This window comes from Oxyura jamaicensis, chromosome 3 (genome assembly GCF_011077185.1).
Source record: "Oxyura jamaicensis isolate SHBP4307 breed ruddy duck chromosome 3, BPBGC_Ojam_1.0, whole genome shotgun sequence".
Taxonomy (NCBI): Eukaryota; Metazoa; Chordata; class Aves; order Anseriformes; family Anatidae; genus Oxyura; species Oxyura jamaicensis.
The window spans coordinates 790,328-808,798 of NC_048895.1; the positions used below are offsets into that span (position 1 = coordinate 790,328).

General features: G+C 38.0%; 1 protein-coding gene across 1 annotated transcript in view; it reads left to right on the forward strand.

Annotated features, from left to right (window-relative positions):
• Positions 1-18,471, forward strand: part of XRN2 (5'-3' exoribonuclease 2) — a 50,568-nt gene that overhangs the window by 17,363 nt on the left and 14,734 nt on the right. Inside the window, exons 17-27 of the mRNA XM_035321658.1 lie at positions 460-595; positions 4,087-4,194; positions 4,271-4,360; positions 4,522-4,594; positions 8,070-8,153; positions 8,914-9,011; positions 9,102-9,181; positions 11,041-11,097; positions 13,523-13,591; positions 13,690-13,824; positions 15,036-15,163. Of these exons, the coding sequence (XP_035177549.1) occupies positions 460-595; positions 4,087-4,194; positions 4,271-4,360; positions 4,522-4,594; positions 8,070-8,153; positions 8,914-9,011; positions 9,102-9,181; positions 11,041-11,097; positions 13,523-13,591; positions 13,690-13,824; positions 15,036-15,163 (1,058 nt within the window). The remainder of the gene's footprint in view (positions 1-459; positions 596-4,086; positions 4,195-4,270; positions 4,361-4,521; positions 4,595-8,069; positions 8,154-8,913; positions 9,012-9,101; positions 9,182-11,040; positions 11,098-13,522; positions 13,592-13,689; positions 13,825-15,035; positions 15,164-18,471) is intronic.

Genomic DNA, 18,471 nt, shown 5'->3' on the forward strand with positions numbered 1-18,471 from the left:
TACAGGCTTTGGCCTCTTTACCTTAGGTAGGGAAGGAGAAGAGTATTTTTTGTTTCTAACGGAATTGTTGAAGAGCAAAACTCAAATGTGAATTCTGGTAGTAGATTCCTGATAAGAAAGATGAAATTATGGACTAGGAATAATAGACTGAAGAATTCAAATAATCTTCTTGACAGTAGCACCCTCGTTTTGAAAATGTACTCTGCTTCTAACTAGGACTTTGAAGATGTATTTGTCAGGATGATAGCTTCAGAATTTCTGTGGATTTTCTGTGATGTTGGCCATTGGATTTTATTACCTTGCTGTTGAGTATCAGTTTTCATGCTTTCATTTAAATCAGTATTAAATAGTATAAAAGTGGGATTAAAGTAGGGAGTTACTTTGCTTTAAACTTTAATTCAGAAATGTAAGTGGACATATATTAACATGTATTGACATCTATTTATATTTACTACACAGGTTGTGGGAAACTGGTTGGAAGCAACGCTATTATAAAAACAAATTTGATGTTGATGCATCTGATGAGAAATTTCGTCGTAAAGTTGTACAGTCCTATGTTGAAGGGCTTTGCTGGGTTCTCAGATATTATTATCAGGTACTTAATAATTTCTTTCCTGAAACTTTAGTTTTCTTTTGTGTCTGCAACCTGCCTCTTTTCAGGAAATAACTTTTCATTGCTTATTTTCACAAAGCAATCCTTTTCTGAAGATATAAATGCATTCCCATTCTATTTGACACTTGAAATTTGAATGCAGTTCTTGTTTCTCTCATACAGTAACAGTACTTCTTAGTTTATTAAGAACTGATTCATATTTTTTCTTCGCAATACATGGCTGGTGAATTCGCAATGACAATGAGCAAACAAAGGACAATGCCTGTGAAATCCTAGTAAGAATTTGGAAGGAACAGAGTCGTGGTCTTCTCCATAGATTGTAATGATGTTCCATGAAGTGCTTTGTGATTGAAGTAATTTGTATCTGATTTAAATCTTTTGATAATTGAGATGTCAGATTGGCAAGAGATTAGTTAAACATATTGGTGTTTGTTGCAGTGATGGTTAACTAGTTTTGTGCTCTGTGAACAAAGTAAGTTGTATTTGGTGTGTGACCTGGGAATAGAATGTGCCAGCAAATGAAGTTTATCTGTCTCAACGCGATATGTAGTGTGAATGCAGTGCCATGCTGACAAAACTGCACGCTTCTCATAGGCAGCTCATACCTGTCTGACTTATAGTACAGGCAGGGCAAATATCTCACGCGTGCAAAAGAACGTAGTTTATTATAGCAATCTTTTTTCATTCCCTTGGAACAAAAGAGGGGGCATTCTTTTCCCTTCTGCTGTATTTATCAGTTAGGGCTCTGTCTTGCATGTTGTGGTGGATGAAAACAATACAGCTTAAGGCTTGCAAGTTTGTTGCAGCTGATCTGCAGGAGAGCTGAATTTATCTGTGCGCATCCTTGAGTAGCTCATCTGGCAGAGGAAAAAGGTCACCTGGAGTTAGTGGCCACCTTGACATATGGAAATTCCCATGATCCTGCACACAGTTAAGGTCTGCTGAAAACTTACTGTGTTCCTGTTAATTGTGGCTAGATGTGTTCTTAGAACTCTATACGTGCCCATGTGTCTGAGTTGTGTAAATAGATTAGCTATAGATGTCTGCTGGAAAGCTGTGAGTGCAACCTTTAGTATTGCAGTGGTTAAAAAACAACAACTGCAAAAGACAGTGTGGATTATAAAAAAAAATCTGTGAGTAGATGTTCTTGAGAAAATACTTATGAGGAGATCAAAATATTGACATTCATTTGAGCTTTGTAAAAATTAAGGTTCTTTTATTCAAAGGAGTGTGATATACATTCATTGCTCTGCGTTGAGCATGCCACAGCCTAGCGCAAACAGTATGGTGTGTTTTTATAACTGTTCAAACCTGGGTACTATTGAGAGATTTGTGGCTTTAAATGTACAGGAGCTGATAAACTGACAGATACCCAAACTTAAAACAATCCAAGCAAGTCCCTATGCAGTGTTCCCTAGTTTAGCGTATAAAACCCATTTAGTTAATGAGATGTATGTGGGTGACTCCTTGTCTTCTGGAGTTTGTAGACAGGAGTGACTGATACACAAGAACTGTAGATTATTACAGCTGCAAAGAAAATAAATCAGTGAGGTTGGTAACTTCAAGCTTCAGGCAGGACCACAGTGCTCTCAAGAATACTGAGGAGGAGTGCAAATAAGATCTCAAGGAAAAGTGGCTGTATAAAAGTATATCTGGTTGAGTAAAGTTCCAAAGGAAAACTTGAACATACACAAAAGTTTAAGGCTTTATTTTTACTGCTTTGCTTTGTATTCAGATTACTCTAAAGGCAAATCTCTCTTTAGACCTTGTTAAAAAAATAATACATTGCTGACTTAAAACAGTGTAGCAATTAAATGCTTGCATGTGCTAGCTATACTTGCATAACAGAGCTATATGTAAGGCAAGATTCTACAACCTGCTACATGTGGGCAGTCTGTTTTATCAGTGTGGAGCAGCAGGCAAATCACTTTCGGCCCCTATGGAAGTTAGATTAGGAAACTATTGGACTGGGGGAATGTCAAAACAGGTTTGCTTGATTTTTGTTTTTCTGTTTGCCATTGTACAAATTGCTTCCAGTAACCAGTGTTCGTTGTCCTTAAAACATCTGAAAGAATGTTATGTGCATTGCTACTCCTATAAAAAGCTAATAATGTAGAACATGCTCCACTAGTAGAAACATCTGTTTCAGGGGAAAAAGATTAACAAAAAGCCCAAATCCACCTTGCTTCTGAAACAGACTGAAACCACCTGAGGAATTGCATCTGATATTAAAGTTGCTGTAGGTTTATACCAAAAATATCATTGGAGGAGCCTCATTGACATTTAGTTATTCAGAATTGGAAGTCAAAATAGTAGGCTTTTGTTTCAAGTGCTACTGCTAAGATAGCTAGCTGAGAAGGTGAAAACTTGACTTAGACCTTCTAGAGTCACATTTCCTTTAAAGTGTGTTGTGTTCCGATGTGTTTGAGCTGATTTTCTTTTCTTTTTGAGGATTATTTTGCGACTTTGAAGTGAATGCACTTTATATTTCCCAGTATTCAAGACGAAGCAGTGAGAGGGAAAAGTAAAATGTTACCTGAAGTGCTTGTTAGTGCTTTTACTGAATAGAAATGTATCAGTTTAAAACAATACTTTCCAACCTGCAACTAATGCTGTTCAGATAGAATGCACTCTACGTCGTGTGAATATCAGATTTCTCTGGTCCCTCATATTCCGAAGTTAGCAGTGCTATTTAACTTTGAAAAATGGTAATGCAAGTTATGTGCTGCCAAAAAAGTACCTCTATTCCTGATGAGACCACTGTAATGGCTTTCTGAGATGCACAATTACACTGTTTATACAGTTATGGAGAACTTGAGAATTCTTCCTCTGCGCTTCCATGTTCTGAGATGTGCCAGCAGCTCTACACAACTTGAAAATATGTCCGGTTGCTGTAAGCTCCTCAACTTAACCCCAGGGGCTGGTTAACTGTATGGATAGACTGTGTTTTCCTGCTCTTCGCAAGACACTTGTTTGATTTTATTGGATTTCTTGTGTGTGTGTATGCGTGTATGTTTTTTCTAGAGGGGGAAGAAAAAAGCGTGAGGTATGTTACAGTGTCCTGAAGTTAAGGTTAAGATTCTTCTGTAAGGTCTTTTGTATTGTTACGGTGCTAGGTCTGTCTCTTTGGCTGTCTCCCTTAGTGACTCAAACCTAGCACATAGCAAGAGTACTTTGGCAGAGAAGTCAATCTGCTGTTCTGTGCTGCTGAGGAAATGCCTGAGGTCTCCATTCACTATCCAGTGATCTCACTCGCTCTAATCTGGCTATGAAAAGTTAAGTCCCAACCTGAAGTCCAGAGTACCTTTAGAGGCAAGAGTTCTTTCTTTTCTAACCATGGGGACTCCTCTTTCTCCAAGTTGACACTGGGTTAAATTTTGTCAACTTTAGTTACTGGGCTACTTTTTTTTTTTTTTTTTTCCTTTTGCACTTCTGATTTGCCTGATTTTTCTTGTCTTGTTTTGCTGTCCTAGGGCTGTGCCTCCTGGAACTGGTATTACCCTTTTCACTATGCTCCGTTTGCTTCTGACTTTGATGGTATTGCAGACATGCCCTCGGATTTTGAGAAGGGCTCAAAGCCGGTAGGGCATCATTTATTTATTTATGATTTAACAACTCATTAGAAATGTCCTCCTTCAACCTGTTTACTTTCAACAGTTCAAGCCTCTTGAACAACTTATGGGAGTATTTCCAGCTGCAAGTGGAAACTTTCTGCCACCAAGCTGGAGGAAGCTCATGACAGATCCGGTAAGAATCTTTAGTGTATTCCTCTCTGTAAGACATCCCCCTTAGCAAAGGGTGAGCTAACGCAAAGTTAAGTACAGCTACATAGCGAAGTTTCATAGTATTCTGAGCCAATTTCATAATTGGTTTTAATGATTTTTTTGTTTGTTTTTTCTTAAATAAAGGAATCAAGCATAATTGACTTCTACCCTGAAGATTTTGCTATTGACTTGAATGGGAAAAAATATGCTTGGCAAGGTGAAATCTTAAGTTTCTTCTTTTGAACTACAGTACGCTGACCTTAGTCTTAGGAATCTGTTTTTGTGTGTGTGTGTGTTTTTTTGTTTTGTTTTTTAAAAAAATAATAAAATGGAAAGTCATCCTAGTGAGATAATGACACTAGAAGTAGCAAAGGTAACTTATGTTACTTGGTGTGGGGGAGATGTATTTTTCAGCAGGCTTATTTTTAAAAAGAAATTTGTGAGAAGAACAAATTATGGTTGAGTAACTGATTTAGGATTGGCAATGATTAGTAGTAATTTCAGCAGTCATTCTAGATTTGTTAATTTGTCCTGAACTAGATTAATCATTTTTCTATTTTTATCAGCCTTACTGTGTAATTGTCTCTTGTCTCCTTTGCATTTAATTAATGGATCTTATTCTGTTCAATCAGTGGCTCATTAGTACCTTGTGAAAAATGCTGTGGGGAATATAGAAATATTTGAATACATACAAAGAATGAAAAAATAGATAGTGTATTTAATGTGGTCTCTTCTTTTAGAGAATATTAGTTTTAATGAGCTGCCAAATTTTCTATCTGGTATGCAGCCAATAGCGTAACATCTCCATTAGGTTTGTATAAATAATGATTTGGGCACAAACTGAAACACGCAAAATTCTATCTGAACATAATAAAACACACTTCAGGACTTTAAACAGTGCTGCCTAGAGAAGTTGTGGAGTCTCCATCCTTGGAGATAATCCAAATCCAACCGGACATGATCTTTGGCAACCTACTCTGCCCCCCCGGCGACCATACTTGAGCAGGGGGGTTGGACTGGATGATCTCCAGAGGTTCTGGCCAACATCTGTGATTCTGTGGTTCCTCCTCTTCCAAATCCTCTTGTACCTTGAAACAGCCAGTCAGACACACTAGTGCCTTATTCCTGATAGTGTTCCAAAACCAAAGAGAATACACCTAGGTATTAAGAGATGTATTGCTTAGCAGGCTTTCCCTCTGTAACTTGAAGCCCTTCCCCCAGGTGTAGTTCTGGCAATTTTCCTTAATCCTTATGTCTGGTTATAAAATTTACAGTTTAAAGCAGTAACGCTTTAGATAGCTTCCAGTAGCTTTCAGCAATCTGTGATGTTACTTTTGATTAATTTAATGCTTAATTGCATTATAAACTTTTTCTAGGTTGACATCTGGAATTTTCATGTTTAAGAGGCAGTTGTGAAACAGGAAATATTTTCTAAGCTGGAAGTATCTTGGTGAAATAGTTTCTAGTGTACCTTCTGCTTTTGATGGAATGTTTGAAGATCTTCCCTTTAGACACGTGATTATGCTTCTAAAAGCTCACCATTGATCCTTTTTGTAATCTCTAGGGTTATTAACGCTTCCCATTTTGTTGTCATTCTGCCAGTGGGTTGTGAAGGTGAAACTAAATTGTTTTCTGGGGTAGGCTTATTGCTGTTTCCACTCAGTAGTAGTTATGTTCCAGCTGAAATTTGAACATGGCTGTGGTCCGGTACTGCCTTTGATAAAGCAGTAGTCAGTCAGTGTGGAGGTTGTCCTCCTGAACTTGGTGATAAGGAAGAGCAGTTTTGCTTGGTGTGGTTGGCAACAGAAGACTGTACAGCTCTGCGCTTTGTTCCACAGTAGGCTAAATAATATTCTGTTGTATTCTGATAGGTTCTGTCAGTCTAAGTACTAACTTATTTAACACTTTTTCATGTTTTTTTCCAATCTGCTTTTGTAAGAGAGGTAACAAACTTAAATGTAATGTATCATTACATTTAAAAGCCAAGTTTTTGATTACACCTCTTCCTCCTTCCCCCTGTTCCAGGATAATAGTATTAGTTTTAATAAAGCCATGTGAAGATCAAACTTGCAAAACCAAAGTGGTGCAGGCAGGCCAAGTTGTAGGTAAGGCATCTATGTCTGTGGACGTTCAGAGTCTCCGTGAATGTTATATAGTGGAGTTTAATGACAAAGGTTTCTGAGGTCTGTGTGCTAGTAGAACTGTTACTAGATGCAAATAGGAGGCTGTGAATGTTGTCAGTAGGAAGCCTTTGCTGTCATCTCGGTCAGATAAAGCTCTAGTGTTTATGGTAAGGGAAATAATTTGGAGTCATTATTTTAGTTTTTACTTTCATACCTTTAGTAAGGATAACAGAATGAAATATTCACAGAACTTTTGTAGTAAAATTCTTAATGCTTTTTCAGCATTGATAATAGAAGAATGATACTGGAGCACACCAGGGAAGGCTACTCTCCAGTTTCATCAAATGTGATTAAGAGTGGGCTCGTAGAAATGTGAGATGTGCTGCTTAGCAAGGAATTGTGATCCTGAGAGGAGCATCCATGCTATTTCAGAGTGAAACTAGTAGCTGGTATGAATAGTCCCTAATGGATAATATAATGTGTCACCTCGTGGCTGAACTTCACATGGTTTCTTCCATTGTCGTCTCTTAACAAATTGAACAAAGTAGCATTGAATTCTGTCAGGAGAGTAGCAAATGAGATAAATAATGACTGTCCTAATGAGCTCATCTTACTCCTAAATGAAGCAGGTATTGGTAGTGGTATACTGCTTCTGAGTGTCTTGCCCGGACTGTGGAGAGGGGGGAGGAGGAGGATAAGAGGGATGCTCAGACATAAGCACCCCCTTTCAACCTGTATTACTGCTGAACCACATTGGTTGGGTTTATTTGTTTGTTTCTCCTAAACAGCTTTTGGGGTCACAAACTGAAAATTTAGGCTGTTTGTTTTTTCTGTTCTGATGTGACAGTTCTTTGTTGGGTAAAGAATTTACTGGGGCTCTCTCTGGTATCTTTTCTGTGCTACCCTTTTATGAGCTCCTGCTTATCCTCCCTGAAGCCATAGCAGCTCAGAATACAGCAGTTCAAAATCTTTTCTTTGTGATTTATTACAATATCTTGTTGAGATGTCTGGGCTGTCTATTACAGACTTTTGCCAATCAGTCATCATTTTGAGAACATGGTATTCTGGGTGGTTTAAAGAAGCAGTAGTTTGCAGAATGGTGGATCACACAGAGTATCACGCTGTAAGTAGCCTGGGTGGTTTCAAACAGTGGTAGCCAAAGCTGAATCCCGTGACAGTTATGCTTTACCAACTCCCTGTGCTATTCTTTCTCTCCTGTTTTCCCTTTTCGTCCCAGAATGAGAACACCCTAGTTCATTTACTCTAATATAGCTTGATCTGTTGTGGAGGACCACGTATGATGTTTAGTCTTCTGAACAGCGTGTAGCAAAGATAACTTGCAATAAGATGGTGTCACAAGTTAAGTGATTTTTGTAATGTCTTGACTTTTTCCACTAGAAAAGGAAGATAATATTTTGTCTGTTGTTCTATTACTAGATGTTTTAGACTGGGGATGAGGGATGGTTACTTTTCTGGGTAGTTTTTTTTGGATGCTTTTCCCTTAGAATGTCTCTGAGGTGAATAATTCAATTTCAGCAAGCATGAAAAATAATGGTTTGGTTTTCACAGGTGTTGCATTATTGCCGTTTGTCGATGAGCGACGCCTTAGAGCTGCCCTGGAAGAAGTCTATCCTGACCTCACTCCTGAAGAAAGTAAGAATTGTGATATATTGTCATGACTGTGGTGTATTCACTAGAACTTGTTCCTACTACTGCTTCACGTAGCTTTAAACCCTAAATGAGCAAGAATTGAATTATGTCAAGCTATATCCACTTCTCTGTGGATGGTGTTGGTAATTAGAATGCTTTGTGATGGGTTTATTTTTGTAACTTTCACTTGCTTTTATTTTAATGAAGTAGGCTTGCATGAGATCTAACCTGAAAATTAGATGGCAGCTTAATCATATGAAAAGCTTCTACCAGTGTAGTCGAAGTAATTGTTAGATTAATATGTTGGAATTAAAAGAATAAACTTGGTTTTCAAATTTAGTCATTTAGCAGGATGGCTGTGTCCAGTTACAGTATGTGAAGCTTGATGTTCTACTTATACAAACAAATTTGGCCTTCACTTTCTGCATTATGCCAAAATGATAGCTGGTTCTTGTAGGTAAAGCGATCTTCGGAGTTGTCAATTTTTTTTTTTTCAGCTGATGTCTTTGTTCTGAATTCAAAATTCTTCCCACTGAGCACAAGATTCTTACTGTTTTCCTGTCTACTACTAGTCGGTGCGAGTGGGGGCCTCCTGTTGTAGGCACAGACTTAAGAATTTTCAAAACTTTCTCATAAATCACAATGAAGCTTTCCTGTGGAGCAGTACTGGTAGAAGTCTCAACAGAATGGTGTGCTGGTATGCTGTATTCCTTACCTCCTTCTTTTCTCTGAACTAGTACCTCATTCTCTTTATATTTTCTAGACAGAAGAAATAGCCTCGGTGGTGATGTTCTCTTTGTTGGAAAACACCATCCACTTTGTGACTTTATTGTAGAACAGTACAAGTCCAAAAATACAGAGGTATGTTATATTTGTTGTGAAAGGATTGTGGAAGTGGTGAGGGTGGAGTTCTCATAACAAGTTTCAGCTGAAAAATTATTTCTTCCATAGCCAGTGGATATACCACCAGAATTGTGTCATGGAATCCAGGGAAAGCTTACACTGAATGAAAATGCTGTTCTTCCAGATCAGTGAGTATAGCTTTCAGCATGGGATGTTTGATGCAAAAGGATATTTTCTTCAGTTACGTCTGTATTTAAATGAAAAACAAACAAAACAACAATAACAACAAAAAACCTGTGCTCACAATGAGAAACCTAAAACTTCTGGCAAGGCAGTGCATTTACTTGTAAGGCTTAAAGTGCTTTCTGCTAGGACTTAAAATAGGGGTGTACTATAGTTAGTATATAATTAAAAAAAAAAAAGTAAGAACTCTTATTCTACAAGCTTATTTTGTCCCATTTTATTATTACAGAAATAGTCTTTTAAAACAGCATTGAAAATCTGTAAAGCACTGTAATGTGTGTTTATAATTGCTGGTATTTTTTAATTTGTAATTTCATCTGTGGAAGACTGATCGTTGTTATTGTTTGCTTTGTGTATTCATTAATGTTTGAACTTTAATAGGTAAACAGGGACTATATGCTAAAAGCTATAGTGATCAGTGGCTTTCCTCTGTAACATCATCTTGTTTTGGTCTCTGTGCTATTTTATGAATGCTAATTTAATAGACTGATATAACTTCCACTACGGCATGTTGGTTTATTTATTTATTTTTTTAAAAAAAACTATTTATATGCTTATCTTAATTTCATTAAAGAAAAATCCAGAAAGAGATGTATTTTGCCATATTCTACTGTGGGTACAGTGCTAAATTCAGGAAGGTACCTTACCAGCTACATGTACAAAATGTACTTTTTTCCCCCCTCTTTCAACATAAGTTTGAGAAATCATCAGTGTAATCTTCACGTTGTTGGAAATTCATTCATTTATGTAACTTTCCTTAGAGGCATAAGCAGGTGTTCAGTAACTCATTTGCATTAAATGCACAAATACTCCGATTTTGTTGGACAGATAATGTATCATAGGTCACTCTCACTAATATACATTTTTATATTCTTGTCATGGCTTGTGAAGGGTATGAGCAAGTCAGAGCAGTTCTTGGAGGGAATAGTAATGCAGGAAAAAATAAAATTATTCTGTCATTGTCTTCCCTGTATAAGCCATGAGAAATGCATATCTGTTTTTACCTAAAGAGGTACTGTTTGCTAGGAATTCTGTGAAGATGAAGAAGCATTTATGTCAAAACTTCAAAATATGTCTAGCTTTGCTAAAAAGGTTTGGATTAAATTCAACCAACATGTGCTGTTTGTGACGTGTATAATATGGGTGTGTGACGGTTGTGCATAGTGGTATAAGCTGGAGGCATCCAGCTTCTGACTGATGAGGTTAATTTTTTTTAGCATGCAGTTTGTCTGCTTGATGTGAAGATACAAGTTCTGAAGGAAAGGGTTAAAAAGCAGCTGCATCTCAGCCTATTAAATCTCAGTTAGAAAGGAATCTCTTCAAGTGCTGTGTAAAACGGCTGCTAAAAATATTTTTTCCTTCAAAGCCTTTTTTTCCTGGGGAAGTCAGTTTGTGTCCACAAGGTGTCTGTGTGTCTTTCATTCTCGTCTTCTCCTGCCATCTTAGAACCTGTTGGCTTGTTTTAATCCAACCTCAGCGATATGGAGTGGTTTCCAAGATGCAAAATAGTTCTAACTTGTAAACAGACAGCTGGGCAGTGGGAGGTGTGTGAAACCACTGTTAGAGAATGCAAATGCAGGATCAGCTGCAAAAGTGGTATCATTAAGAAATAAGAGTTCCGTAACTCTGTTGCTTAAGAACTATTTGATTTATAGAAAAGATAACCTATTTTTGAAATCTTTTACTTGGTGTAGGTTTAGTTGACAGAGTAACTTGAGTGGTAGCAACAGAGGAAGAGGAGCTGATGATGATAAATGATGATGATGTTATGTGACATTTTAACAGAGCTTTTTCTCTTTACCAGGACTGTGGAGTCTCCCGTTCCAATGCTGCGTGATCTTACACAAAATTCGGCAGTCAGGTAAGTAAATGATGGGTTTTAATACAATGATGTACTAAATGCAGTAACAAAATTCAGTTTACTATGTTGTTTTGTATTTTTGAATTTGTAGCAGAATCCATCTCTTAACAAAAATGGTTTTGTTTTTTTTTTTTTTAAATATTTCTTTCTTTCTGTGAAAATTGAATCTAAAATGCTGTAACATAGTGGGCTTGAGTTACAGGAGTTAAGCAGAGTATGTGCTGGCATGTCCTGCAGGGATATCCGAAATGGTTGTTTCTCGGTCTATCAAACGCAGTATTTTTCATCCCTTCAAAAGGACCTCATAGTTCCTGCTGTTGCTTTTTTACTTGCTGTCTGTCATGACTTTTGTATCTTTGACAAGCAGAGAGCAACACCTACAGAACTCTGTATTCTCTTTCAAGCCTTTTAAATTAAAGAAAACCAAACTTTAATAAGACCAGGTCTCTGAAACAGAATTGGGTATTGATTTTTTCAATCAAGAGCCCTTCAGCTCTTGATTTGTGCTTCTTGAATTTTTATCCGTTTTCATTCCTAACAATTCCCAGAGGATGTCTGAGAATATAAGCTTTGTGTTTTTAAGAAGAGTCAGCAGTGAGGAGTTGTTTCCTTTTTCTCTCTGTGAATGGCTGGGTTTCCAGCCCTGTAAGAGGTGAATGGCAGAGATCTCTATATAAATTTTTTCCATTGGTAAGATTTCTTTTATTTGTTTATTTGAATGCCTTCTCTCTTCTGGAGACTTGTTCTCTTCAGCTCCATGTCTCAGAACTCTTGGTAACGGAGAGGTTCTCCTGATCACTGAGACTTGTCCATCTGCCCATTGGGCTCCTCACAACAAACCCACCTACTAATGTATTTCAGTCCCTCAAGTGTTGGCTGTTCTCCGTCATTCTGGTGCAGGAGGCTGGTGTGAGGCTCGTGGTACCTTCTGGTTCCCTTAAGAGTTGGTTCCTAATCTGTTAGGTTAAATAATTTGTATGTCGTAAAGGTGACTTTGCAGAGAAAGGAGTTCCAAGTCAAAAGCTTCACCCCTAGCAATGCTTTTTTTTTTTTTTTTTTTTTTGCCTCCTCATTGTTTTATATAGTAGGAATAATGCTGACTTTGCCTGTGGTACTTGGGAGAATAATAGGAAACTTAATAATGAATAAAAAACCAATGAATTTCCAAAGATAAATCCTGTGGTCACCAAGAATTAAGTTATTTTTGCACTTGACAACAAATTCCTGTAGATCTAGCATGTTGTATATCTTACTTACTTGGCACAGTTTAATAGGTATCTAATGCTTGAGCCTATAACCTTACTTGTCTTAAGGTCATATAAGATACTTGAGACACTGAAAATCACTTGTGAACTATTTGCATGCCTTGTCTCCAAGGAGATATCACTTGTTTCCCCTAGTACAACTATTTACGCGACATAAGAAATGTTAAGTTGTCGATTGTCAGGATATTGTTGAAATGATGTTCTGAAATGGGAATTTAGTTCCTTTGAGTTAAAGGTAGTTTTTAGCTTTCTATCTGCCACTGTCAGGAGGCTTGAATTGTTTTATGCTTTTGGCCATTCCTTTGTTGCAAAGAGTTTTCCAAGACAGCATTATTCTCTTTCCTTGGAGTCTAGTTCATTCTCTGTGCTGGAAAAAAAAAAAAAAGAAAAAAAAGATTTATTTCTGCTGGAAGAATGAAATTATTCTGCTTAGTGGTTTGTTTTTTGTCTTTCTTGGCATCCAAAGCATTCTTCTATCAAATGGTTCTTCAGACTTGTTCCTGGCAGCTGGTGGGGCCTTCCTGAGGCATGGGTGCTTATACTGGAATTGGTAGCAGTGTGGATGAATTTACCTAAAGCACATCCAAACTGCTATAAAGTGCATTTTACCAACAGAAATTGAGCTTTCAGCTACTAGTTGCTCTATTAGTAGTTGGTGTAACACTAGACAGCTCAAAATGCACGGTCTGTGAGATGTCACTGAAAATACGTGTGCTTCTTTACTGGAATTACATGTAACTGCAAAGCTGCCTTTTGGGATAAAAACTCCCTGCTCCAGGAAATTCCACTTCCAAGTTTTGTACATTTTTGACTAGACTGCATAGCAAGCTCATACCCTTCCCATCTCTGGACTGTTTTCTAAGCATGAGACTTAGTTCCAAAACAGTCCCAAACATGGGACTGTTGACTAAGCATTAAACTTTCTTTTGGATGGACTGTTGATACAGAGGAGGAAAAAGGTCACCCTGTGCAAAATAACGGAGTTACCCAACTCCATATAGTCAATATATCCATGTATAATAAATGCATTTTACAGTTGTCATGGGTTCTTGCATCTTACCTTATCTATTGTGTATGTCACTTAATAGATCAGTGATTACTTTTTCATCTTGCTTGTCTTAATTATCAAGTAAACCTAATCTTCAATTATTTTTGTGTAGCATCTCTTTCAAGGATCCACAGTTTGATGAAGACTTTGTTTTCAAGGCTACAGTGTTACCTGGTGCAAAGTAAGTATCAGTTGTCAGATTTCAAATAATTCAATTTTCTTTCATTAATCTGAGCATTTGCTATAATAACTACTTATGGAACTATTTTTAATGTTCAGGAAACCTCCTCCAGTTCTGAAGCCAGGAGACTGGGAAAAAAACAACAATGACGGCAGGCCTTGGAGACCACAGCTTGGTTTTAATCGAGACAGAAAGCCAGTCCACTTGGACCAGTCAGCGTTTAGAACTTTAGGGTAAGACTGGCAGCAGGGCTACTGACTATACCCCTTTATTGCCCCTTTTAAAAACAAACCATCACCACCAAAAAAATAGCAAGGGGGTAGAAACAATCAGAGATTAGATGCTGGTACTTCATGTTGGGAACTTTGGTATGTGATATTTATATTCAGTGTTAATAATCATACATGATGATAATTTTGCAGTAATACCATGCATTCTTCTTGATTCTGGGGGGTGTTTTTTCTTCTTCTTAATAATTTACTCACCAGAAGATACAATGAGGATATTTCATACAAGTGTTAGTTAATGTTATTAAGACAGGAATGTCTTTCATGCTTTTAAAAATGAGTTTTTTTTACAAACCTTTTAAGCACATGTTGCATGATGCAATCTATTTGATTGTCATTTTTCAAGGCATTTTCACAGTTCTTGTTAGTTTTTCAAAAGTCCAAATAACTTTCGTCTTTGCTCTGAGGCATTCTCACATACTATGAGAATAGTACTGGAGCATCTGAGAGAGAATGAGCTCAGATTATGTGTTACAAATAAAATGAAATGTCCTTCCCTTACTGGGAACTATAAGGAGCTGTACGTCTGTCAGAGCCAGTAAAGATAATGTTTTAAAGGAGGCTACACCTGTGAACAATCTTCAGTTCTTCCATGTTACAGTTACAAGGAAAAAAAAATTGTAGTTACGTTATTGATCATATATGATGTCTTATTAAATTGTTTTCTGGGGTGGAGATACTACAAGCATTAATAAAAATCTCATTAAGTCTTAGTGAGAGTGTAGTTCTGCACAGGATAAAAACAGCAAAGGCCTGGCAAACATTGACTCCAACTTTTACAGATCCCGTAATTTCTGTCAGCTCTCATTTTGCAGGCAATGTAACAGCAGTTCAGCTTTACTGAATTCTTACACTCTTACACAATTTGTAGAAAATACATTTAGTGTTGTTTTTTTTGTTTGTTTTTTTTTTTTTCCCTCCTTATGGTGGCTTGCTATGAGAGTTTTTACTGGGACCAGCTCACAAAGCATGTGTTTTGTTTGTGGTGTGTCTGGGACCCTTATCTGTAAGTGAGTCACCACATCGTGTTTGTGTACATCTCCACTGATGCACTGGAGAGAGCTGGGTATTTAATGGACTGGGTAGCAGCTGTGCTGTAAGATGGCATTGATAAAAACATCCTATTCTTTCTCCTTTCTGTTTCTTACGCGTAATAGCCATACAATGCCAAGGGAAAGAGGGATGCCAGGAATGTATGCCAATGCTGTACCTCTTGGAGCTTATGGGAGCCCCTACAGCAGACCACTTCTGAGTGGGCAGCAGCAGATTCCTAAATTGTTGTCAAGTAAGTGGGTTCTGCTTTATATATTTCTGAGTTTGAAAAATATTGTGGTTTGATTTTGGTCTGTTGCACTGTTACAAATAAGTGGATTCAGGAATTCATCTTTGTCCTGCAGGAGATGTATTTTGACTGCTTTGATGTTCTTCTGTCGGTGGACATTCAGGCAATACATTTTTATACACTTTTTAAAAATTTCAAATGGTTGTACTCAGATATCCTAAATGATACGGTGCCCTTGCACAGTGAGGTCCTGCATTTTGAATACTTTTCACATCAGTGGATTGGAAATGCCTTAGGAAATATATTATATTGCTTCATTTTATGTTTGTTATGGAGATTGATCCTGCCAAAAAGCAAATACCATTTCCTCCCTCACCCCTGACCACCTTATGCTTTTAGGAGAGGAAAACCTCTTCTTTCCTATGGGAAAATAATGCTTAGTTCACTATAAATCACTATAAACAGTGATTTTAAACTTTTTATCATTTTTCTTTAAAGTTTCTGGAATGAAACAGCAAAGTATGTGTTGTTCACTAGGAAAATCTTGGCATTATCAATGCCAGTTTGACTTTTAGTTTTGACTAGCCTTGCTATTCAGAGCCCAACCAGATAGTTCCTCCTATACAATGTTAACGCAGTGCTAGAAAATAATGAAAATATGCCAGAAAAAATGTTATTGAAAACCCGTTTTTACTCCATTTATCTGTTAGTTGGCATCAGTTTGAGGATGGGGGAAAGGTGTTGTTTGAGTTAATTCACAAAATTATTTTGTTTAGACTTAGTTATATGTTAAGTCACAATTTGAAATGAATGCAACTCTTTTTCAGATGTCTGTCTTGCATGAGTTGGTTTTAATTTTGAAGAGTCCAGAACTACATACAGAGTTCTGAGCTTTTTTGTCTGTTTGGAAACTGGGAAGCGGAGTGATTAACCTTGTGTTGCTCTTCTCCTTTACTTTTCTTTTTTGGAATGGCTATAGTGAAATGTACTAAACTTGTTCTGACTCTAAAATGTGAGTATGTGCCTGTAAGCAAGATCCCACTTAAAATACTGTGCCTAATACTCAAGTACAATAGGAAAAATTGCATTTTGTGTAATAAGGATTTTTAGCGTCCATTATTCTAAGCCTATTAAGTATGTAGCTGAATCTCAACATCACCAGCATTGGTGAACTTAGAATTTTGATGCTTTGTATCTGCAGAGAGGATGCTGGCCACAGAAAATAACCAGTGCACAATAGATGGTGGCTGCTCAGAAAAGATTGTAGGACTCTGACGGAAGAACTGTGGTATCTATCTGAGAGTTGCTCCTGCTGTGCTTGGACTGCTCAGTCCCTTTTGAAGGCTTGTGCCTCTGTCCTTTCCCATCTGCTACTCTTGTTTTGGGCAATTAGCTTCAGTTACCCAGGAAGGAGGGTTGTTAACGAGTCTTGTCTCTGCGCGTGATCAGGAGCTGCACTTCTGTAAATGTGGGATTGAAACGGGAGGAAACTTGGCTAAACTGCCTAAAAAGGTGCTTTAAAGTTAGAAGTTCTAATTTTTAGCCAAATTCTTGCATTGTTGAATTATGTAAATATTTGAAGTTTCAGCAGCTGGGATAGCCGAGTTTGAACTACAACATTTTGTCACATATAGGAGACCAGATCACTGCTTAAAGAAGCAGTCTGACTTTTTATAGTTGACTTGTATTACTTGACTGCATATGAAACAGCAAATAAATAATTAGTATCAGTGGCCACTCTGAATTAAACTTATTGTCCGGGTCCAAAGTAGATGAGCCGGGTGTGCAGAAGAAGCTTTCCTGTGTGAGGAATCAGATTAGTTCAAGTGGACAGACAGATTGAGTATGAGAGTCTGGAGCTATTAACTTTGATTAAAGGAAAACAAGTGTCTTTTTTGAGCAAACAGAAATATGATCTTAAAAGAAGAGCGTGGGGAATGGGAAGGCAGAACTACCAGGCAGGCATCATATTTTTGTATCCTACTCTAAGGAGAGTCTGTGTGGTTTTGTGGGGAGATAAAGTATTTGTGGGCCCACGAGTACCTGTATTGTTGTTCATGTCTTCTGAAACTTGAATCTTCATGCTTTCTGGGAAATAGTTATTTCAGAGCAATTTTATGAGCCTTTCATACATGGAGCTTATTTTGCCAATTAGGTACTTATAAAGCTCTCATCCTCATGGCATATGAGCACCTTGTGTTGTATAGGAAACACTCCAAATGCAAATATGCCCCAGTGCCACCATTCTTTCAAATTGAGGAGGCTTGAATCCACTGATCAATATGAAATCCCAGTCTTTTTCTGTTGGCCTCAGAAATTGTCTGGAGGCGTTCCTTCACACATCCTTTTCTCCCCTCATCTCCTGTTCCTTCCTCATCCTCAAATTGTCTCAGGCATCCCCAGTTACTGTTCCGCAGGTGTGCCTGGCAGATCTAAGAGGAAGGCTTTTTTTCCCTCCCCCATTGTGCCTCTTCCTTAGCGTTTCTTTTTCCATTAGGCAGAGGTTGTTTTCTTTCCTGGGCGTGTAGTTAAAAAAAGGTGTCAGGTCAGCCCTCCCTGTTCGGTGCTGCCCACAGTCATTGTACAAAAGCTCTTGCACAAAGCAGGGGTTGTTGGCAGGCGGTCGCACTCCGGGCTCCTCATTCCAGAGTCAAGAAGCTGATTCCTGGCACACTGTTTTTGCTGCAAAATCAGAAAACTGAGCAAATGAGTATAATGCACTGAAAATGAGTTCTGTCAGTTAATTTTGCTGTTTTTTCCCCCTTGTCTTCTATAAATGTTACCAAGCTGTCCTAGGACATTAATCTTAAACCCTAATTAACTTCTGATTTAAACTGACTGCAATGTAAATCTTGACAATTAACGAACTACAGTGGTGCTTGCCTTAGTATTTGGAGAATATCTTTCTTTCAGTGTCTTGTTGTTTCACTGAGGTGCAAGGACAGCCAATGTCTTGGTCAGCAGGATGAGGCCGGGTTGGACAGCAGGGGCAGTGTGCCAGCTCTCCCAGGGGGCCAGCAGGGTGTCCCACCACCTGGAGGGTGGGCCAGTCCTGGCCGTGCCAAGTGGCCATGGGTGTCTGAACTCTCCTTTTACTGAGTAAAGAATGAGACCTGCTCACACCATGTAAAGGCACTTGTTAAAATATCTTCAAGTGTCGTAGCCCAGAATTTCTGCTGAGATCAGTCTTTCCGATGTTTGCACTGAAGGATGCTTTTGAAAACGGGACCACAGCCCTACATGGTAACGTGTCATGGGTTTAGTGTCAAGCAGATTTGTTGAGATAGGAGCACGTCAGTATCCCTCTGAAC